General features: G+C 42.9%; 3 protein-coding genes across 4 annotated transcripts in view; 1 reads left to right on the top strand and 2 right to left on the bottom strand.

The window, feature by feature from the left end:
• Positions 1-1,280: 1,280 nt before the first annotated feature.
• On the bottom strand, positions 1,281-5,736 carry si:ch211-107o10.3 (uncharacterized protein LOC407663 homolog). The gene is made up of 7 exons (XM_035627555.2): positions 5,493-5,736; positions 4,985-5,125; positions 4,613-4,804; positions 4,177-4,338; positions 3,668-3,784; positions 3,295-3,499; positions 1,281-2,447 (listed from the first exon to the last, which is right to left on the bottom strand). The coding sequence occupies exons 1-7, from the start codon at positions 5,566-5,568 to the stop codon at positions 2,351-2,353; spliced, it is 990 nt and encodes a 329-aa protein (XP_035483448.1). The 5' UTR covers positions 5,569-5,736; the 3' UTR covers positions 1,281-2,350.
• A 986-nt stretch (positions 5,737-6,722) lies between these two features.
• On the top strand, positions 6,723-14,732 carry LOC118302645 (isocitrate dehydrogenase [NADP], mitochondrial). The gene is made up of 15 exons (XM_035628960.2): positions 6,723-6,971; positions 7,542-7,787; positions 8,598-8,830; positions 10,723-10,730; positions 10,887-11,027; positions 11,588-11,679; positions 12,044-12,209; positions 12,284-12,444; positions 12,553-12,696; positions 12,837-12,973; positions 13,075-13,226; positions 13,344-13,456; positions 14,066-14,163; positions 14,262-14,354; positions 14,492-14,732. Exons 1-15 carry the CDS (start codon positions 6,816-6,818, stop codon positions 14,574-14,576), a joined length of 2,025 nt encoding a protein of 674 aa, XP_035484853.1. The 5' UTR covers positions 6,723-6,815; the 3' UTR covers positions 14,577-14,732.
• A 2,448-nt stretch (positions 14,733-17,180) lies between these two features.
• znf710b (zinc finger protein 710b) overlaps positions 17,181-24,270 on the bottom strand; it is an 11,733-nt gene continuing 4,643 nt past the window's right edge. For both annotated transcript variants that reach the window (XM_035627553.2, XM_035627554.2), the window contains exons 3-5: positions 21,802-21,993; positions 19,893-20,064; positions 17,181-18,988 (exon numbers count right to left, since the gene is read on the bottom strand). In XM_035627553.2, the coding sequence (XP_035483446.1) occupies positions 18,807-18,988; positions 19,893-20,064; positions 21,802-21,993 (546 nt within the window). In that variant the 3' untranslated portion in view covers positions 17,181-18,806. The remainder of the gene's footprint in view (positions 18,989-19,892; positions 20,065-21,801; positions 21,994-24,270) is intronic.

Here is a 24,270-nt window from a genome sequence, read left to right on the forward strand (position 1 = left end):
CACGCTGCCCTTGGTCGGGGACTTTTTAAACCCCCTCTACTCAAATCACTGTTGGACAGAGATTAAAAAGTTGATGCCGTACTGTGGTCGCTCACATCTCCTTATCACTTTTCCAGCCCAGCTATAGATTCTGCATCCGTTGGACGGAGAACTGATAAGGGCATGTGCATGACATTACCTACAGATACTGCAGAGACAACGTCTGAGTCAGAAAGCCTCTGGGGCGATTCAGTCATTCCAGTATTTCATTTGTGACCATGTTGAGGCTGTTACTCGTTTACTTTGAAAGTATAAATTGATTGTTGGACAGTTGAATAGTATTGCAAGTCATTTTGCTTTTTAAGATGTAGAAATTGTGAAGAAAGTAAGAGCTTTTTTTTATGTGAATATTTTCAGGTGCAACTAGAAACTAAGGGGCTCGTGCAAACTATCTGCACTAACATTTCGATTGCATTGTAAACTGATGATTTGTCTATAATTAAATGCTCTGAAATAATTCCTGGATAATTTAAGTTGTTCTTTAAATCGAAGGACTGACGTTTAATTTTGATTTTCTGTTGCGCAAATTGCGAGACAGTGGGATATTTATTGAATCATTAATTCATGTTTCCCAGACATACAGCCGCGTCTGACAGGTGCGACTTAAGGCAAAGTGATGCATTCCATCAGAAAGGGCACAATCTGGTTTGAGCATTTCGAGAGCAGCGGGGTCAAAGTGAACTCAGACACCCTGACACGACACAGCATGACTAACACAATCCATTAACTGTACACCGAGGACGAGGCAACTGGAACAAAGAGTTTAGGTGAGTGAATTTCACACCAACAAACTTTTCTACACTCTGAGAAGAATATTTCTCTCATTCTCTATGTTCTATAAACGTGTACACGCGCTGATACAAACTGATAGGTCAATGTCAAACTGAGAGATAATAAAAAAAAAACTGTTGCTGTAACTTGAAACACTTCTTTTAAAAAGTGGTATACCTGAGGGACGTTTGGCTTTTTATAAACGCCTGCGCATTTCCAACTTTATTACAATTTACATCCCATTACATCTTCATTTAACCGAGCTCTGAGAAAAACTCAATAACAGAGCTTCCTCTCAAACACAAGACGGGATCACATTCAACATTTTCAACAAATCTTGACCTTCTGATACGTGGTGAAGTGAGTCTCAATATCAATAAATCCTCGTTGATATTATTCCTCATTTGCAGCTTGTCATCTTTCCCAAATATACCACATATCAAATAATAATAATAACTGCCAGAGGAAAATCAATTTTAAATTGGACATTTATTGCCAAAAGCATTACATTGCGGTTGCCAACCTGTTGTACACTTTGTCAAAGTGTCGCGCACACACACACAATTTAATCATCATCTCAGAGGTAACACAACACCAGAAATACTTCGTCATGATTCAGCATCCACCATAAATAAAGAAAAAGCGCACGCGAACGCGAACGCGCGCGCACACGCACACACACACGCACACACACACACACACACACACACACACACACACACACACACACACACACACACACACACACACACACACACACACACACACACACACACACACACACACACACACACACACACACACACACACACACACACACACACACACCAATAACGTGACAAGTCAACTGGATCTACTCCCTCTCTACACATGATCCTCTCTCCTTCCCGGCCGTTGAGGCAACATTCAGGACGACCTCAACAAAGTCTTTCCCCTACAGCCTGGACACACACGGCTCTCGTCCTCCTTCCCTTGTAGTGTTTAGGAAATTGTAGCATTGCTTGACATGTGTTTGTGTTTCTGCATTGAGGTTGTAACAGAAACGGTGTAATCGTCTGACTACATGTTGGTAATTGTTGTGAGATTCCATGAATAAATGCAGCAGTTTGAAGCGTTGAAAGTCTCCAGGAATCTGCAGCCTGATTGGTCCACAAGCAGTGTAAGCATCTCAATCCAGTTAATTGTATAACGTAAAATTACAATCAGCCAAAACAGTAGATTCAATAAAACAAGTATAATCTCATTTTGCGACAGATATAGGAGCAAACAGCACAAATTATTAAGTGTGCAGTATATGCATACTGTAATATAAAGATAAAGCTTTGCACCTACATTTCATAATCAATCAACTGACAGGAGTGTGAGATAAAATAGTGTGTACATTTTGTACTCCTCATCTACTGGTAAATAAATCTTGATAATGCCCTAACGCATAGCAAATAATGAAATGAATCAATGCTCTTTATTTACCCATGCAAACAGGGCCTCTGCCTCCAGCAGGAGGAAGAGCTGATAAAAGCATGACAGGCTGATGATGTGTTTAAGCCAGACCGACCATGGAGGCACTGAGGTCCCACAGCTTCTTGGCTGCGGCGTCATCCAGGGCCTGCGGTGCCGCCGTTCTGGGGGCGCAGTCACTGTACGGCAGAAAAGGTAAAAAAAAAAGGGGGCGGACAAGAAGATCTCTAAATGTCAGTGATTCGTCATGATTTGAAGTTCACTCTGTATAACCTCCTTCTACAGACACTTCTCAGCTCTACACTTGGTGTTTGCTGTTATACGCAGACATTCTGCCAAAAATATAAATTCGTTTTAGAACCTACATGAGCAGAGTCTATTGTTCTAAGCACAATGAACAGAAATACAACTTATCAGCCAATGACAACAAGCTGGTGAACTGACAACTTTAATCCCTTAAACTTAGATAATGTAATCTATAAAATAAAACTTGAACTAACCCAAGTAGCCTCAACTTAAGCTATTTATATGGATTGTTCCCTATTGAATTCACAGCTATACAACATACAAATCTCAATTTACATATATTAACAGTGAAAACATTCACCTTAGGTTTTACCTTTTCTTTTAACATAATCTCACAAACTGCAACCATAAAACCAATAGTTGTTTTTTCTATGTTATTTCAGAAAGGCGGTAAATTGAAAAGAGCAGTGAGTGAATGTAGCGGGTCGATTCTTTTTCAGCAGTGATTTCCCAGACATAACCTGACATGAGACGAAACACCTGTGAAACAAATCACGACGAGGAGATGGATAATGTTCTGGGACGCCAGTTTTAGGTTTTGTCTTCCAAAGTGAAAATCTTGTCTTTATTATTTTTTTGTTAATCAACACAGATCTTTAACATGGTTTATTGAAATTTAACAGAAATCTGTGTCGGTGAACTGTAATCCCTGCAGTTGTCACCTCTGATTGATTAAATGTATGTGTACGGTCATGTGAGTTTTATTGCAGCTGTACTTGCCTGTAGTAGAGGCCGCTGGTGTTTGCCAAGCTCTCGTCCACGGCGCAGTAGATGGTGGTCTGGGCTCCTTCCCAGGGACTTTTGATCAGCATCATAAGTGGCATTGCTATGATCCTCTTCCACAGGGCTAAAGTGGGGAAAAAGTGGCGGCCCAACTCTGTGCGGATGACCCCAGGGTGGAGGCTGCACACTGTCACACCGGTGCCTGATGAGAGGGATCCATCAGATCACATATTAGTTCAAATACATGAAATGTTAAAGTGGGAAAACTTGGGGGGGTGGGTCCTCCTTTACCTGTTCTTTATCTGGTCAACGATAACATACATGATGAACAACACTGTATTGATGGGACGGAGGCTGCATTATACGCTACCTTGCAGTCTCGCAGCCAGCTCTCTGCCGAAGAGCACATTGGCCAGTTTGCTTTGGCGGTAGCTCTTATCAGGTGTGTAGTCTTTGTCCAGGTTGATGTCATCAAAGTGAATCTGACCTGCAAGAAACAATCCAGAGTAGGAATTTGATTCTGAAAACCAGAGCTGATAATGTACGGAGCCCCTAAAGTCCCGGGTATGATATTTTTCATTTTTAAAGGTATCACCTTGTGCGTACAAGGTAATAACTTGTTCCCACAAAATAAATATCTTGTGAGCACAAGGTAAAAAAACTTTGTGATCTTCGTCTTAAAAATCATTTGAGAAAATAACAAACTCTTAAAAGCAACTTTTAAAGTTTAAAGCGTAATCCAATTGTGCCTTTACTATGCAGATATCAACTTGCTCCCACAAGATATGTATTGTGTGCGTCACTGTTTGACTTCCGAATCGCAGATGTGTTGAATGAAGCCGCTGCGATGCACTGAAATGGCCGCACACTGCCCTTCACCTTTCTCGTGTGCCAGGCTGGAGACGATGATGATGCGACTTGGAGTCGACTTCTTCAGCAGGTCAAGGAGACAGTTGGTGAGGAGGAAATGTCCCAGGTGGTTGACACCAAACTGCATTTCAAAGCCGTCCTTCGTCATCCACTTAGGACACATCATGATACCTAAAAGAAAAGGAAAACACCTTTGTAGCTCCACCATCGCTTCAAAACTAACCAAATGTTGGACAATAGGGTTAATGAATTGTAGGCCATTTAAATTAAAAACATTTGTCCAAAACTACTACTGTGATTATCTGATCTGCACCGTCTGGCGCATGTGACAGGCCTTTTTGTATTCAACTGAACTCTTGATTCTACTCACTTACACTGCCCTCCATTAGAAATTTCCACACGTGTCTCTGTATGTTGTTCATGTTGTTTGGCAAAGGCCAAATACCTGCATTGTTGATGAGGATGTCTAAGTGTTCCTCATTCTCCTGGATGTCCTTGGCCAGGTCTCTGACAGACTGCAGCGAGGACAGGTCCAGTTTCTTCACCACCACGTTGCCGTTCCCGCTCTTCTGTCGGATGTCGTCAGCGGCCATGCAGGCTCTGGTCATGTCCCTGCAGGCGAGGATCACCCTGGCCCCTTGACGGAAACATAAAAACACAACCTCAATGCATTTTCAGATTTCCAAATAGTACGAGTGCAAGTAGTCGCGATATCAGAGAACAGCGCTAACATGTATTCAGTTAATGACAAAGTTCTGCGAAAGAACAGCAGCAAACAGCACTCTCAGACGGTGATAAACATTCATGAGGGTCTCACCTCGCTGGGCCATGTCCAGGGCCGTCTCCTTCCCAATGCCAGTGTTGGCGCCTGTGATCAGGACTGTTTTCCCGTCCAGCCTGACCTTGCTCCTGCACACCCTCCCACCCATCCACCTACGCAAGGCCAACACGCCAGCGCCTGAGAAGAAACAGACGTTGACACAAAATATTAACATTGAACCAGTGGTTATCATTGTGGGTTTTTTCCATTTACACTTTTCCTTGTATGGATTTCCTCACACTTTTGAGAGATAACTATTTACTAAAAAAAACAACACGCAGATTCAAACACATGTTCCACTTCCACATATTCCCAGACTTACATTGACCAACAGTGTTCCTGCCATGATGGATCACATGTCACACTGATCCCACACAGTCTGTCAGTGTGATGGGTCGACTGGTGTCTTCCAGCTGTACATTCTCAGTAGTGACAGTTTACTCATCAGGGAACAAGAGAAGATGTCCCTTCACACAGGATCATTACAGTTAAAGAATCAGTTTACCTGCGACAAAGGCGAACGTGAGCCCGGCAGCATGGCTCTCCACAAAGTCCTTGATCGCCTCGTTGTAGTGCTGCATGTTTCCACCTGTGGATTTGTTCTTCTCCAGCTTCAGTTAGAATGAAAACAAGACAACACACATTTAAAAGTGATCAGTTTGTTCTGGCCAGGCGTTATTCAAGTAGCTATTTGCTTCTTCTCTCCCCTTGATCGACTTTTGATATAATACTTCCTGGGCGGAAGTGGGGGCGTGGTCTGCGCGGAGTGGGATTTTCAGAATATGACTCAAGTTTTACGGACACCACCCTCGTCGTCATAGCAACTATAGGACGAAATAATAATAATAAGGAGAGGGGGGAGGTCGATGAAAAATGTATTAGGTGTCACTCAGAGAGGAGTAGAAGAGAAGTTTACACCCAACACGCCAATCAAACAGCTCGCTGACTCATCTACTGCTGACGTGGGTCATTGTGAAGTCCCACGAGCCAAATAAGCAGAAATAATACAACAAATAAATCACACAGATTCCATCGTATATGTAAATCAAAATCCTGTTTGTTCGTCGATGATGATGGTGATGATGATGATGATGATATTTTTATTCTTGTATTTTTTTTAATATGAGGGCATCTTTTATCCCTCTTTAATTGAATAATATTTGAATTATTCTTGTGTCTGGGGACTAAATTCGATAGAACAGTAGCGGAGAGTACAGTTACTCCAGTACTGTACTATTTTTTATTATCATTTATATTAACTTTTTACATTCTAGCTTTATTATCACTTTATTCCACTAATTCCATTCATGTCATCAATTTACTTTAGGAACATAGATTTACGTATCAGCATAAAACGGTTTGTAACAAATAAATCGAAGTGGGAAATATATATTAACCACATACATTTCACAAGACCGCTTATGTGCTCATGTACTTTAAGAGGTAGACCTGCACTACTATATTCAAAATGTACTCAAAACTTGAAAAGCAGTGCGACGATTGTCAATGTTGTACTATTATATTATTGGACAGCTGCTTTTTGTTTTTTTTGTTACGCCTGTGTCTCAACAGTGAACTACAGGATTATCTTAATCGCTGTTTATAAAAAAAAAGATTATGTCACACTTATTTTTGCATCGTTTGATAACGTAGCAGCGGGATGTTCGACGCTGTAAAAGTAAAAAAATAAATAAATAAAAAAATAAAAAAATAAACAAACCTGCACCGGAAGTGCTTTGTGCTGGTGCCACGTCAGAGCAGCAGCTCGGCGCCGGTCGCGCGGTGTCACAGTGTAGAGCAGTCCTCCCTCGTCTCCCCGGCTCGCACCATGCTGTCCCCGGCCCTGAGCTCCCTGCTGCCGCTGCTGCTGCTGCGTGTGGCCGCGGTGTTGGCGACCGAGCTCACGTTCGAGCTGCCCGACAACGAGAAGCAGTGTTTCCACGAGGAGCTGGAGGAGGGCGTGAGGTTCGACATCGACTTCCAAGTAAGTCGCGGGGACACCTGCATCTTGTACATGAAGACACTGCGAGTGTCAGTGCTCCACATGCTGTCAGAATGCATCTGGTTCCAATGAGTTGTCCAGAAGACCATGAGTTCCACAACCTGCAGTTAAGTCACACAAACGCGTGTTACACTCAGTCGGTGCAGACCTGAGCGGCATCAGCCAATCGATTCTTCGATTAGTAATCGACCACTAAATCAATCGACCACTACGATTTCAGCTTCTTAAATGTGAATGTTTTCTGGTTTCTTGGCTCCTCCGTGACGGTGAACTGAATATCCGTGGACAAAAACAAAACCTCATCTTCTGGGTTTGGGAAACACGATGGACATGTTTCACCATTTTATGGACCAAACAACTAATCGATTAGTCGAGGAAATGATCAACGGATTAATCGATAATGAAAATAATCGTTGGTTGCAGCCCTATTAACAGCACACGCGTGGCGTCCATATGTCACTATAAAAGAACACGCGTTACAACTGTCTTGACAGGCATGTGTTGTCGCACGTGTGTGTTGACGTGTGTTGTTTTGCCTGTCTCTTCTTTGAGGTCATAGCTGGAGGCAACTACGACGTGGACTGCTTCGTCACGGATCCGCAGAGCAACGTCCTGTACAACGAGAAGAAGAAGCAGTACGACAGCTTCTCCCACACCACGGCCATGCAGGGCGTCTACAAGGTCTGCTTCAGCAACGAGTTCTCCTCCTTTACCTACAAAACGGTGTACCTGGAGTTCCGCCATGGGGACGAGGAGCCTCTCATGCCGGGCATGACGAGAACCACGGCGCTGACTCAGGTACGGCCGAGGAACCTGGATTTACATTTACGCTCGGGGAGCAACATGCCCACACTCGGCCTGTCTGCAGTGGAAACCCCCAAAGGGCCAGACTGTGGCTGTCGCTGGGTATTAGTGGAGTGAGGCAAGCAATTGTTCTGAAAAAATGAAATGAAATTGATCAGAAGACGATAAATCTTTTTTTTTTAACACTTTGAAGTACGATCTGGTGGTCAGGCAATCCGAAAACATACCAAAAAGAAACATCTACAACACATTTGTTCACATTCAGGATATGGTGCAGATTAAAGGGATGCTACAGCAATAACAACATTAGCGACATACAACACTTGAATGACCAGCCGAGTGCGACTCCACTGGTTGCAAAAAAGACGTCTATGAGAAAATGACCCTACATGTCACTTGATTTATAACGCCGGTAAACATTTTCACTGAGGAGTTTATGGTTCAATCTCAACTTTCAAGTCTTTGTCAATCCAGCATGATTTTCATTTTGTAGATCAAGGTCCCATTTAGAGTCTAAAGGACGATACAGCACAGTCTGCATTGGGGCGTAGGCACAGTATGATACATGGCTAGTAACGTCCAATAGCTGCAGGTTGTAGGTGCAGTGGTCAAGCTCTTAGTCAAGACTTCTCCCTGCTCCTCCTTTCAAAAAACCAAGATGGCGTTGGCCAAAATGCTAAACTAGAGGCTTCAAAACGACATTTCACTAACCAATTGGTGACGTCACGGTGGGTTGCCACTTGGTTGTTCCCCTGGGCCATTTCTGTGTTCTTGATCAATCTGTGTTCACCTTTCGGCTTTCAGTTGGAGTCGTCGTGCGTCTCCATTCATGAGGTCCTGAAGGTGGTGGCTGACTCGCAGACATGGTACCGGCTGAGAGAGGCACACGACCGCATGAAAGCCGAGCACCTCCTCGAGCGGGTGACCTACTGGTCCGTCGGAGAAACCGTCCTGCTGTTTGTCATCGGCATCGGTCAAGTCATGATGCTAAGAAGCTTCTTCAGTGACAAGAAAGGCTCCGTAGCAGCCACCACTTAGTGCTTGTAGTCTTTGTAACTCTTTGGTATGAATGTAGAAGTGCTGCTGGGATTTAGCACACATCTTTTTGTGATTTCAGAAAGCCCTTTGTAAAAGGAATAGTGCAAAGACTTTGTCTGTTTTTGACCACCTGTGTCCCAGTGAAGGCCTTTTTCATGTCCATGTTGATGTCATGTTTAATGTCCACATTATATACTTGACAAGTCAAATTAAAAAGAAACACCACTCATACCCTTGTTGAAAATGAGACTGGCAACTTTCAACCTTGCACAGATTATTTATTATATTTTACAGAAGCACAGGATGAAATTGGTGTGATTTGATCTACAGTTTTCTGTTAGTGACCAGGCTTGTCGGACAGTAAAATTGTAACTGATTTTCATTTTCATGAAAACTAGCAAGAGTGAAAGAGGTGGCACACTGATAGAGACCAAAGGAGTGTTGTTTGTTTCTGAATGTTAGTTTTATTTGTTTTATGGTGTGTATTTTGTTTGTAATTACCTTAATTTATGTGCATAAAATAGTTGCTGTTGTCACTCAGAGCTCTCCCTCATGTCCTAGTCTGTCTCATACAAAGTGCCTTAAGAAATCAGTTTGGTCTTTTTATTTGCAAGTACTGTTTAAGTGTGCCATCCTGTTGTTACTGATCAAACTGATTCTCAGTTGCATGTGTTTCACATTAATGGACAATAAAAAAAAGTCACATTTCCAGTTCTAATTTGTTTATTTGTCTGATTGTTATCTGTAGAACTTTTGCATAGATTTCAATAAAATTTATTGGAAAGTTTTTGAGCTACTTAATGAATTTCTTAACGTAGCTAGATTATAATTAGGAGTTTCTGAAATGCATTCTATATTTAAATCAGGTACTGGTATGCAGATTTTTTTTTTTTTAAACCAGTTAGTATCTGCATCCTGCATTAAATTGCACAATCATGTATTTTAGGGTTTTCAATGGCAACAAGTAAATTTTAAAAAAGCTAAATTCAAATCAGTTGAAAGTTTGGGAGCGATCATCCAGTTTACTCTGTTTAGTTTCTCAGTTGGGAATTTTCAAAGACCTCCACTCAAAAATGTTTTCCTTTTCTTATTGACACTTTTGCCAAATGATCTATGCTTAGACCAAAACATTCTCTGTGATCCCCTTAAAAATCCTCAGATGAACACATGTACAGGTATGAGCTGGAAGCCAGTTGTGTTCCAATAAGCAAAATAAGCAACTTACACTGTAATAAGCAACATTTAGGCCTCCAGTGTGCATACACTAAGTATAGGAGACACCCTATACTTCTCAGTATAGCAGGTCAACTTTTGAAATAAATTTAGATGTCGATCCATAGATGCATTTTATTGGGCGATTAAAGCGCTTGATACATCTTTGTCTAATGCAATTTAAGAGACTCGCAGACATGAATCATTCAAAGCAGAGAATTCCCCTTAAACATGTCTGATCAGGGGAATGTTAAGAAACTATCCGCTGGGATTTCTGTCTTTAGAAATGAAAGTCTTCAGTTCACTCCTCCAATATTTTCACACTCTTCAATAATAATTTGCAGGCTTGAATCGAGTACTTGAATGTCAGTCAAGGTAAATCACATTGGTTTTCAGTTTAGATGTAGCCTATGAGCCTGCTTTTTAAACGTGCCACGTCACGTCAATCTGATCAATACTCCAACACAGGCTTGGACTTTAATTTGAACAGAAAGGGACTTGTGTGTGGGCTAAACATCCTTTAACGTTTACTCAATGTAGACTTGATTAAAATATATTGTGGTTATTATCTGTTCACCTAACCGCCTACTGTGGAAGGGACAGGAAAATACTAAGAATTGTTGATGACTTGAACTCACCGCAAGCTCCTCGATGGGCACACTCCATTCTGATTGGTCAGCGAAGCCGGTGAGAAAAGCCGCGGACCAATCAGAGCAAAAGCCTGCTGGGTCTCGACGCTGACGTGTGTGGAACCCATTGGCTGTGTTGCCGCGGCGTCACCAGCTCGCCGGCCTCTACCTGTCCGCCCCTGGTTCATTCACCCTGCGTCTGGTCTGTGACCGTAACCGACCCCGGTGAACATGGCGGGCTACCTGAAGGCTCTGACGACCGTGTCGAGGAGCGCAGCCGCGGCGCTGACGCCAACCCCCGCGGTGGCCTCACCGGCCGCCGTCTGCCAGCACCACCGGCTGCAGCAGAGGAACTGTAAGTGAGCCGCGTTTGTTTGGACTGAGTAGGAAGTGGATGTGACCGTGTCATCACGTCAGGATGCCCACAGTAGATACAGGAAAGAACAAAGTGTTTGTATCAATCTCACAGGTGATGTGTGTAAATCTATAGCAGATATTTATAAGACAAAATAAATCAAATTTAGTCTATAATTGCAACTGGTCCCAGTCAGTCAGTCAGTCAGTCTGTCTGTCTGTCTGGTCACCGACGTGATGACAGGTAGGGAAAAGGTGTGACAGGTAATAACTGCTGTCATATAATCCCCAAAGTCAGAAAGTCTGGCAGCTATCAGTGTTTCACTGTCATCAAGAAGAGTGAACTCTGTCTAACTCAGCAGTGAAAGAGATATTAGTCTGAATCCATATGTGATCGGCTTGTTCTGTTATGTTCTGTTGGCCACATTACTGGGACAGTCACACATGACAACCAAGCAGTGTAATACAAATTCATATTGTTTAAGATCTGTTTAATTTTTTTTTATTTTTTCACATTTGAAAAAAGTGTGAAAGTTAACACGAATGCACATTTTTTTCCAGATGCGACAAAGCGCATCAAGGTGGACCAGCCGGTGGTGGAGATGGACGGAGACGAGATGACTCGCATCATATGGGAGTTCATCAAAGAGAAGGTAGAGTGTGTGAGGCTGATTCTCGGATCCAGTCAGTCAAAAGGATTTTCAGCGGAAACGTTGGGTTTCGATTAATCAGTTACTTGAGTGACAGACAGTTTTTGCGTTTATGAACAACAAATCGAATCGTTGATCTGATGTGATGTGATGCGTTCAAGTTCAAAAGCTCTTTAACGCCAGGGGTTTGTGAATACATTTTAATTATGATGAGGAAATTGCAAAGGTCAAAATAGAACAGAACAGAATATATTTTTCCGGTGGCAATGTCATGTAGAGACACTGTGTGTGTGTGTGTGTGTTTTTGCGGTGACGATGCATTGTTGTCCTTAGACAAATAACACATCAGCGTCTCGTGCTTGTGCAGCTCATCCTGTCCAACGTGGATGTTGAGCTGAAGTACTTTGACCTGGGTCTGCCCTACCGAGACCAGACTGACGACCAGGTCACCATCGACTCGGCCCTGGCAACAAAGAAATACAATGTGGCTGTCAAGTGTGCCACCATCACCCCCGACGAGGCCAGAGTTGAGGGTCAGTTCGACTCATTGTGCTAAAAAGTCTGCTTCAACAGGAATAAACTTATATTGTCTGTATGTCTGCTTCAGAGTTTAAGCTAAAGAAGATGTGGAGGAGTCCTAATGGAACCATCAGGAACGTCTTGGGTGGCACAGTTTTCCGTGAGCCGATCCTTTGTAAAAACATTCCCCGCCTTATCCCCGGCTGGACACTGCCCATAACAATCGGCAGACATGCTTTTGGCGATCAGGTAAAAAACAAGAAAAGAAACAAATGCAGCTCTTTGCCTTTTCCAAAATGGCTTCCAAATTGACAGAGGAGCCATCTCACATACTGCCTGTGGTTTTTGTTTCCTCAGTACAGGGCCACAGACTTTGTTGTTGACCAGCCTGGCAAGTTCAAGATGGTGTTTTCCCCAGCTGATGGAAGCAAGCAGAGGGAGTGGGAGGTGTATGACTTTCCCGCTGGCGGTTGTGGGATGGGAATGTACAACACTGATGAGGTAAGAATGAGTTTGTTCATAGATTTATAAAGCCTTTGTTAAAGAAAATAATGTTTGTTTGGGGAGTGTATTTTTTCGGATTTTGAATTCAAAGTTCTGTGAAGTGATTTATCTCTGGACCTTCATTATTCTTTGCACAGTCCATCAGTGGATTTGCTCACAGCTGCTTCCAGTACGCCATCCAGAAGAGATGGCCCCTGTACATGAGCACCAAAAACACCATACTGAAGGCCTACGATGGGCGCTTCAAAGACATCTTCCAGGATATCTTCGAGAGGTAAGACGCTTGACAAACGAGCACACGGGCAGACCTTGTGCACTGGACGGCTCAAGAAGAACTTTCTTCTCCCCCAATCAAGTGTTCTCTGTCTCTTTCAGGGAGTACAAGTCTGAGTTTGACAAGCTGAAGATCTGGTATGAGCACCGCCTCATCGATGACATGGTGGCCCAGGTTCTGAAGTCCTCTGGGGGTTTTGTTTGGGCCTGCAAGAATTACGATGGAGATGTGCAGTCCGACATTCTGGCTCAGGGTAAGTGCACTTTGACTTGCTGGTAGATTAGGCAGTTGCTTTGCACTTCTAGCTGCGTGAATGCCATATTCACGGTGAGCAGATATCCCTTTGATAGTGTGTGTGTTTGTGTGTCAGGCTTTGGGTCTCTGGGTCTCATGACATCTGTGTTGGTTTGTCCCGATGGTAAGACTATTGAGGCCGAGGCTGCCCATGGCACCGTCACCCGGCACTACCGAGAACACCAAAGGGTAAGCATCATCAGGTCACACTGTGTGTGTGTGTGTGTGTGTGTGTGTGTGTGTGTGTGTGTGTGTGTGTGTGTGTGTGTGTGTGTGTGTGTGTGTGTGTGTGTGTGTGTGTGTGTGTGTGTGTGTGTGTGTGTGTGTGTGTGTGTGTGTGTGTGTGTGTGTGTGTGTGTGTGTGTGTGGGGAACTGATTTGGGAATAAGTAAATGTTTGCACATTTTGGCCGGAGCCAAAGTGGATTCAGAGTAGAATTTGTTTGAAAGGCTTTAGTCAAAGTCGAGGCAGTTGTGGACTGAGAGCTGTTGAACATACATGTGCCACATACAAGGTGGAGATAGGTGGGAAGTCATTAAATAATTACGCCAGAGTTATTAGTTGTCATTGTGTGACGTTTTCAGCAGGGCCTTTTTTCCCCCATTCTTGAATAGTAATTGTCAAATTATGTTGCGTGTCCCTCAGACTCACCATTTTACACCAATTTCACACACAAAATCCATTCCCCAAATTCCTGGCAAAATAGGCAGAGATATTAATGTCTGCATTCACAGTGACATCAACAGACCCACCTACAATCTCCAGTAACTGACATTAATTTGTGTCCTTGCTTTGTAGGGAAAACCCACCAGTACCAACCCCATTGCCAGTGTCTTTGCTTGGACAAGGGGACTGGAGCACCGAGGCAAACTGGATGGAAATCCTGATTTGATAAAGTGTGTTATCTGATTAGTTGGTGTCATTTAACGTCACAATCACTATATTTGTCATATTGCAACATGCTGATCTGTTGTTCTCCTTTGTCACTCTCCAGGTTCTCCCAGACGTTAGAAAAAGTCTGCGTGGAAACTGTGGAAAGTGGATTGATGACCAAGGACCTTGCAGTCTGCATCTATGGCTTGTCCAAGTGAGTTGACACATTAAAAGCCTTCACTCTTAAAAAGGAAACTGACAATGATGCCCGTGCATAAAAAACATACAGCATATATTTAGTATAATAATATTTCTAATTATGAATCCATCCCTTGTGCTTTGGTCTTGCAGCTGCAAGCTGAATGAACATTACATCAACACGTCAGACTTCCTGGATGCGATTAAGACCAACCTGGACAAAACTCTGGGCAATTGAGGAACGAAAGCACACTTGTAGAGACAAAGCCCGTCTGGAGATTTTTAACTCTTTGTACTTGTCGTTTCTATGAACCTTTGTATCCAATTTTCAAAGAAACAAGTTTCATATTTGTATGTGCCTTTTTTTGTATTTTTAAAACCTACTTATTCATCACTGTGTCTCTTGCGGACGGCCCTTTTATTATTTGCACAAATAGAATTATTAAAATGTATAAATTAATATTAATGCCATTGTTAACCTATAATGACCATAAAAGACTTCACATTGTATAGGAAAGTCTCTCCAGGGAAGAGTGTGTGATCAATAATGCCAAGTTTCTGCACTTTCCGCAAAAATAGAAAAGTGTGTGTGTGTGCGTGCGTGCGTGCGTGCGTGCGTGTTCAGCACAGACAAAACAATCATTTTGGACATGGTCAGATTATCTTTACGACAGCAGAAGCATTTTTATTTCAGCTTATCGAGATCTGCCAACAAGAATGTATTCATTAAATGTTTGAGATGTCATAATATCACAGTGACATATTAATATCTGATCGGTGGTGTGTGGAGGAGCCTCAAGAATGTGTCAATGCGACATTGGTTCAGGAAGACAAAGTGTTCAACCTTCAACTCCTCCAGATTGTAGAGGTTAAATGGCAAATACCCCAAAAATGTTGTTTTAATTTAATTACTTTGCTTTTATGAGCCTCTGTCGAGCAGTGCATTGATGCAGCGCTACAGTCAAGTTTTGGCAAATAGTGTTCCATGTTCCACCAGCAGATGTCGACATGGCCACGGTCAGCCAGTTATGCACTGCGTTGTATTGGGAAGCTTATCTACACTGATGTACTGGTTTTAACTATAAAATGCTCTCCTATGAAACTGATCCTCAACTAAATTGTACCTTCATATCATTATTAGTGGTTGCTCCATGTCAGGTAAACTGTCGGTCACATGTTGACTGAACTGCTCTTCCATCAGTGTTTGAGTTCATCTAGATCACCTGGTTCAGTAAATGAGTATTTGTATGTTATGGATTCATAAGTTATATGTGAATAGCTGGTGATCTAATTGAAGGCACGCTGTATTGGTATGAAAACTTACAAACAAGGACAGGACCAACTTATTTTGCAGTTGCAGAGGAGACATCTCTGCAGCAAATTCATCAATCATGTCCCGGGAAATGAATTTGCTATGAGACTACAAATGTAACTCTGCTTCCTTTTGTCTCTCAATCACTTCTGGGATATTTCTACACCTTAACTGAAGTTCACCTCTGCTAAATCTAATTGGCCGGACCTGATATGGAAGGATCTACATATAAGTAGTCACAGTTGACCATGCGAATCACAGCAAAAACAAAGCCATGATGTCAAAGCTGCTGCCTGCAGATCTCCGAGACAGGATTGTGGCGAGGTACAGATTCCGAGAAGGACAGTGGACAATGATTCTTAAATTCTCCTGGAGAAATTAAAAGGTAAAAATTCAGAGGAAAATTACATTGAGGGACAACATTGCACCAAAGTTATGAGTCATCCTTAAGAAAATAAATAGTCTGGACTCATGAGTCATGACGTCAGAATGGGCCCCAGAGCCCCGACTTGAACCCCATCGGACATCTCTGGAGAGACTCCTATGCTTGAGAGGATTGAGAGGATCTGAAAAGAAGAATGGCAGAAAATCCCTTGATCCAGGTTTGCAAATCTTGTTGCCTCACTTCCAAGAACACTTGAGGCTGTTATCGCTGCCAAAGGTTCTTCGACTAAGTATCAAGGCTCTGACTACTCAGTGTGATTTCACTTTTTCATCTTAATAAATTTGCAAAAAATGCGTTAAAATTCTCTTCTCACTTTGTCATTATGGGATATTGAGTGTAGATTGATGAAATTAATTATTTGCCAGAAGAAAACCTTATCAACAGTAGTTGATAGAAACATATAGTATGGAATAAAACCATGAACCGGAGTATTGAAAATATAGAAGATTCTGACCAGTCGCTGTAGGGGTGCTGTTTTCCAGGTGATGAGCGGTTCCTGGTGCTCGCCAGACCAATTGGTTGGAGTTCAATTTTTGTCTCATCAGACCAGAAAATCTCTCTCCTCATGCTCTTAAGAGTCTTTTAAAAGCTGTTCGGCAAACTCCAAAGTGACCCCTCGTAGGCCTTTTAGTCCGAGGGGCTTCTGTCTCACCACTCTTCCATAAAGGCCTGATGGATGGTCGCCCTCTCCCCGCAGGTTCTCCCTTCTCTGCAGATAACTTCTGAAGCTCTGTCAGAGACGACTGTTGGGCTCATGGTCTCCACCCTGACCATGGACCTTCTGGTGTGGTTAGTCAGTTGGTCCGGACGAGTGCTGGACCATTTACTGCTCGTCATTCACCTTCACTGTGTTATCAAAATAAAGGCATAAAAATGACAGAGAAAAACAAGATACTTCTCATTTTTAACAAATTTGCAAAAAACAACAACGATCAAAATATTTTCTTTTCACTTTTTTCATTATGGATTATAAAGTTTAGATTTATATGCTAAATGACATTTTCACTCCTATAAAATTAAATATATACACAGACACACCTCCACCCCCAAAACACAGCGACAGACTACAACTCAGACTCAACAGATCATTTAAACTAGAGAACCTTTATTAAATAATTCATGGTCAATTTCCATGAGGTCTCAGTTTAATATTCCTCAACTGAAAAAAACAAAACAAAAGAACTAGTAGACCATTCCTCTGGTTTAGTGTGCATATCAAGGCTGACCTGCATGGCAGGACAGGGGGAGCTGACCGTCTTCCCCAAAACAGAATTATGAACAGCAGGACTAGTGTCAGTCCACTTTCAATTCAACGCTTACAAAATACAAGCAGGGACTCAACACATTTCCACACTTCTCTTAAACCTGCATGTTGGTTTTCAGTATCCATTTCAGGAGGAAATATATTCCTGAATCAATCGATTGAATTGAACGTAAAGTGAAAATAGCCCTGGATTTAAGAGTGCTGAAACTACAAACATCAACAAAACAAAAAAACAAAACTGAAATTGCAGATTCTCTATACGAACTGCTTCTTCAATTCACCTTGGAATTGTCAACTGTGAAATACCCACATGAAGGAAACTGCAGTTTTACAAACCTACTGAGAAAGCAAAATCACATGTTCATCTTAATATTGCCTTTATTGGCTTCTGAAGATTCTATGACCTTATTTCCCAAAGCTCTTCTCCTTTGGGCAAATGTGTCCACTCTCACTGAAGACAGGCTTCACAGGAAAAAAATGACAGTTCTCACTGGGAAAAAAAAGTGCTTTGTATTGTTCACTCAGTAATTCAAAAACTAGAGCGGTATATTCACTACACAGGATTGGTTATTAATGTAAAGCAAAACCAATGTGAAAGAAAAAACGGTGGGTAAACACACTGCATGTAGCAGAATCGTTTGTACAGTGGGGGGGTGGTGGTGGGCTTCACATGCCGGCAACATGGTTTCCGGTATCAGCAGACATGGGACAGAAGCCACTTTGGTAGAAAGTGCTCTGCTAAGGAAAAGGGCTTCAATGTCCAGTGCAATAAAAAGCACAAAGCACATGAAAGACTGGCCTGTTTGAAGTATAAACCGAGGGCTGGGCGGAACGGGTGACCACAACCGGGGACTGTTTAGTAATAGCATTCACACCTGTGAATATGATGCGACTATGAATCCAAAAAGGTTCGATATACAGTGAGTAAATAGCAGACGCGGTTTGAAGCTAAGCTGCAAATGTATCCAACTGGCACTTTCAGTCAAAAATATAAGGGCATACATTGGTTGTGAATGACAAAAAATGGCAAAATGGTAAACACGTTTCTATCACGTCAAATGTAACTGATGGCTCTGCGACTGCAGCAGGGTTTTTTATTTGTCTCTGTTTTGTTTTTTCTTCTTTTCAAATAAGTGATACATACACGCGACACACAGATTTCACTGTCAGCTAGAGTCGGTAAGTGTAGTTATCCCACAGAAGGAGCAGACTCCAGACGGAGTCAGTGTCTCTGCTATAAGCAACGGGGAGCGTCTCTTCTCAAGTGAGTCTCCAGCCTGGCCTCCCATCAGAGTCCGGCAGTTCTGGCTCTTCTGGAAGGAGGCCAAAACCAAAAGAAAACCCCTTCCCCAGAGTCGCCCAAAGCCTCGACAAACAGCATCTCTGTAGTTTCCTACTGCTCTGAGAAAAAAAAAAAAAAAAATCCTGTTCTCTTGTTCATCACCACTCAAGGTGTCGTGTAGCTGCTCGTATCCTTGCCAAAGTTGTAATACTCCTCCATGTCTTCCATGTTCGCTGTCGTGAGTTTAGTGAGGTTCTGGGAGCCACCATTGTCCATATTGTCTGGTGATGTAAAGCTGAAGCTCTGTCCTTCATACTCCCCCTGGTTTTCCATTTCTGGAAGAACTTCTGGAAAATACAATAGAAATTCAGATTATTCCTTGTACTAAATAAATCTGTGCCCCCACGTTGAGGAAACTCCTCGGCCAGCCATGTTTCACATCGTTTTCTTGCTTAACGGTTAGAAGATATGAGTTCTATTCTTGAATTCTTGAAAATCTGTTGAACCTTCTGAGGCATCTGGGTAGAACATGCAGGAGGCAGTGTTTTTATTTACAGTCACCAACACGACCACTCGCTCGCTGTGAATCTTCGAGAGATTTCCCTGCTGTATTCTTACATGGGGGCTCACTTGGACATTTTCGCTAGAAATTTCTGTACGTTTTGAAAAAATGTCCAGAGCAAGATTTGCGTTAACATTTGCGTTCTCACATACAGCCCATCCAGGAGATGACGGAAAATGTCTGACATCAGTGCATTTCTGAAAGCAGCTTATGTAAAATGAAGTAGTTATGATTAAATAAAAGCAAAACCCGAATTAAACTCTGGAATATCCTTTTTATTGAGAGTTAATAACACAAAAACTCTAATCTGCTTCAAGAGAACTGTGTGTGATTTCATAGATGGGGACATGGCAGCATGAGCAGTCCTGCCCATAACTGGGATCAGATTCTGATTCAAATGTTGCTATGTTCTACGTGAAAATACATGTTTGATGTTTATCTGCTCAAACTAAAGAAATCAATATCGAATATGTTAGCTCCACAGTAACACCGCCAAAGCCGTCAGATCAGGACCAGGCCAGTTGTGAGTTTATGATCAGAGGGTCACTGATGTATGAAGTATGAAAAGGGGAATAAAACTAGTTTGGATACGAGGTTGGGCCTTGTCGTAAAAAAAAAAGAAGAAGAAAATCGATTAACCTATATTTAATCTAGGAAAATAAAGTGAGAGTATGCGCAGCGGTCTTCACCTTGTCCCTCTGGTGAAACGTCCATGCCGTGCTTGACCTTCATGTGCCTGCTGAGGTTCCCCTTCAAGTTGAACTTGCTGGTGCAGTAAGGACACTTGAAGGGCTTACTGCCAGCATGGAGGTGCATGTGGCCCAGCAGGTTGTACATTCTGTTGAAAGACTTGCCACATACCTGAGAAAGCAAATACACAAACAAATTCATTGAAAAATTGTGACATTAACGAGCACAGGCATAAACAGAAAAGATATACAGTGCAGTACTGGCGGTAGATTGGAGGTTAATGATAGAATCTTCCGGCCTGTCAACAGTTTGCTCTTGGCATTGTCTCTCACGCGAGAATGTGAATTTTAAAATTACACAGGAGCCGCGTCAGAGCAGCAGGTCATCTCATTTCTCCTTTGACACCATTGACCAGCTCATCCTATTACAGACACTGGGAGATTTAATTGGCATTAAAGGAACCTCACTAAGAGGCATTAGTCCTATTTGTCAGATCCATTACAGTGTGTACACGTCAACAGTGAATTCTCTAAAGCAAAAGTTTGTTCCTCAAGGTTCTGTGCTCCTATTCACAATTCTACTCAGCTCGGACCCAGACGATCACAGGAGTGGACTGAGGACCATCACTGGCTGACCACCCCACCCCACCCTCTTATCTTCCAGAGGAGCTTAACTCCTTCTACGCTCACTTTGTGGAGTTTCTACTAGAGCGGGACAATCAGCCACTTCGTGTGTAAATCCTTCAAGATCCTTCTTCACAGACATCTTTAACCTTTTCCTGTTTCCTGTCTGTGGTACACACACCCCACATGTTCCAAGAAGACAAACATCCTCCGGTCCCGAAGAAACCATCTGAGCTGCTTTAACGACTGTTGCCCCACACGTTGCATCCTCCCTGCCCACCACACTAGAACCAGTTTGCTAAATACCCAAACTGCCCTCCACAAGCTGGACCAGCAAAACTTGCAGATGCTCGGCATCTAGCTGGTGAAAACAGCTGCCCTCTAAACTCATCCTCCACACCCAGCACCGCTGTCCCACAGCTCATCAGCTGCATCACTATCGGCCATGAGAGGTGTGAGAAGCGAACACGAGAAGAACTGCCTTGTTCTCAACGTCAGTAAGACCAAGGAGCTGATCTTGGACTCCCTCGGCTGCTGGGAGGAGAGCACGACTCCCATCCTCACTGATTGAGCAGCAGTGGAGAGGGTCTGCAGCTTCAGATTCCTGCGGAGGATCTATGGATCTGCATGTTTAAGTGCAGGCCTACGACTTTCCTGTTTGATAAAGTTGATAGTCAGTGCAGACTCAGGCTTGCCCTTAAACCGTCCCTTAGTTATGCCGCTGTAGGCCTCCTCTGCCGGGGGACTTCCCATGATGCACCTCTCCCCTCCTCTCCCTCTCTATCTGGACTATTCATATCCCATTAATGGCATTTATTTTCAATGCACTAAAAAAGTCCTGCACCTCTATGGGAACAGCACAAACTGACTAGATACAAAGAGAACTCCAACACTGGCTTTTGTGCAGTATAATGGTTTTAATCCTGTTTGTGCATTGTATTAGTAATAATGCCATAAGACATTAAAAAGGGAAAAAAGTAATTAAATATTACACTTTTTCCTAGTGTGCAAAAGTGTTACAGATGTTAAAAACAAATTAGGGGCTCCACGAACTACACATGTTGAACTGTTTCCACGTATCATAAACAACATGATAGCGCAAGAGTCGTTCAAGGACTGTTGGAAAACTGAAAATCCGCTGATACTTTCACTTATTTAAGTTTGTGCCTAATGGCTATAAAAAAAAAAGGGTAATTTCTTTGTGATTTTTTCCCCAGGAAACCTGTCCTTCTAACACGGCAGCATGTTCTCGGGTTCAGAGGCTTGATCGAGTTCAACGACTGACCTTGCACTTAAATGGCTTGACAGGCAGGTGGACGATCATGTGCGTCTTGAGGGTCTGTTTCTGGATGAAGCTTTTGAAGCAGACGTGACACTGGAAGGGTCGAACGCTGTTGTGGATGAGCATGTGCCTCTTCAGGTTGGCCGACAGGGTGAACTCTCGCGAACACACGTCACACTTGTGGCCTTTCATTCCCTGCACAGTCACAAACAGAAGGAAAGGGTTCGTCATTCCAATTTAACACTGTGTACAGCAGTTTAGTTTTTTTTTCGCCACCACATTGTTCAGTAAAAGTTTGACAGAAGTGAATTAACTGCTTCATTCGCAGGTTTTCAAATGGTGAGGGGGAGGTGTGAGAGACTTGAAGTAGCGTCGTGGAGGGGACTGTGTGAGGTTCCTGCTGGTGGTCTGGAAACAACTGGAGGTTATTTTTTCACAGATTATCAACATAATTAGTAGATGCAACAGCTCTTGGAGGCTAAAACCTGACTGCTGCTGCAATCGCTGCCACAAGTCACACTCCTTCTCTCTGAGTCACGACTCAAATATGAACATAAAGACACATTTTCAGATTCAGTGTGACTTACCCTTTCTAACTTCACCATGACGGTAATGCAGTGGTAGTTGTCTCGGTTTTGTTGGAGGAATGGCTATACAACTTTGAAAACCAGGACATTTGTGTTACTGTAACTTAACATCTAATTTCCTCCAAAAACACCAGGAGAGGTATAATGTTCCTGCTGAACATGCAGGACAAAGAGGAGTTTCACAGCTTTACTGTAATGGACAGAACATGTGTAGGCAAAGTAAAGACAACCTGCTGTGAAACTATTTTTTTTCTGGGGAGTCAGCAGTAGTTATGGTAAACATTTCAACCTAACAACTTCGTCATCCTTTCAGTGAGATGTTTTCTATCTCTGACCATATTACAACTCCAGGGCAGCCATTTTAGGTGCACCAAAGGAGGTGACTCAAGTACAACAGCCAAAGCCCTTTCGTCTTTCTACTGCTCCCATGATATTCTCTACTGCCACATGCATCGGGAAATGTACAAACATTGAGAAGCAGGTCACAGGCGCAGACAATTCACAACATCTAAGGCCTTGAGGCAAGTCTAGATGACTGTGCAGCTGCACCGTGCACTCCCCTCTGCAGCCGGTGTTGGCGGACAGAACAAGTGGCACTGAATAAGTGGTTTTATAGAGAGGAGCAAATATGTATGACGGGTCACGGGTGGGTCGAGAGACGGCGTCTGTGTAAACAGACAAATGTAGCAGACTGGGCAGTCAGTCCACCTACTGTCTGCACAATAACCTGACGGTGTTACTGATGTCCACCAGGGGGAGCAGTGAACAGCAGCAGGCTCAAATACAGGTCACAATAGAGAGAGCATTTTCTCCAATGACAATACAGACTCCTCTCTCGCGTTGAAGACGAGTGTCGCTTTGGTTTTTTATTTTTTATTTAAGTAAATCAAGGAGAATCCTTAAAAAATGTTTATGAATATTCTTGACTATGTGAGATGTGTGTGTGTGTGTGTGTGTGTGTGTGTGTGTGTGTGTGTGTGTGTGTGTGTGTGTGTGTGTAGAACAGGCAGGGAACACCGAGCAATTACAGGCAGTTCATTCAGACAAGGATTATGACGGGGCGTACACGAGGACGCCTGGCATCGCACAGCTACAGAATCAAATCCTTAGGGGAAAAAACCCCCTCTACATCTCACTCTGTTTGCCGTTTGCCGTCTTTTGGTAATGAAATCACACGTATAAGTCTCCATTTTACTGTGGGATTTTTTTGCAGGATCTCGCAGCCGACCTGTTCTGTATTGTTAACACAAACAAACCTCTTTCAGAGCTAGAAACTCAATTTTCCTGATGATGTCCCAAGGAGACACACCCTGGAGCTCGTTCTCCTGAATAGTGAATGGTTGATAAACTGTACTCACCCTAACCTTTTCTTCTGCATGACAAAAAAAAATGGGCACATTTCCTGATCCAGACCTGGTGGCACTACAGGGATAAAGTCTTAACAACCTGCAACAAAGTCTGCTCTTGGTATGTAGCTGATTAAATTGCTTCCTATCCTTTCATTTTAATGTATGAACATTTGGACTGGGGGCTAATTAGTCCAGTTTTTTTTTCTATTCTGACTTCAGAAAATGCAAGCAAGTTTTTGTCACCACAAAAATCCGACACCAAAGCACAAAAGGACACAGGAAGCAGGAGGGGTGTTCACCAGGCTAAGTGCACTTACCTGTCTTCTTCACCCAGATCTCAGTGGGTAAAGGACCGGAGATGAACTGAGGTGAGGCTTCAGACAACAGAGGTGTGGTAGCTCCCCTTGGTAATCCGGTATTGCCTCTTTTTTGTGTTTGTCTGTTTGCGTTTGGTTTTTTTTTCTTTTACATGACCAGAAAAAAAAGATCTATACCTTTAATATTTACAGTGTGTCTTTAACAGTCAGGGTGTCTGG

Source organism: Scophthalmus maximus, chromosome 4, assembly GCF_022379125.1.
Source record: "Scophthalmus maximus strain ysfricsl-2021 chromosome 4, ASM2237912v1, whole genome shotgun sequence".
NCBI lineage: Eukaryota > Metazoa > Chordata > Actinopteri > Pleuronectiformes > Scophthalmidae > Scophthalmus > Scophthalmus maximus.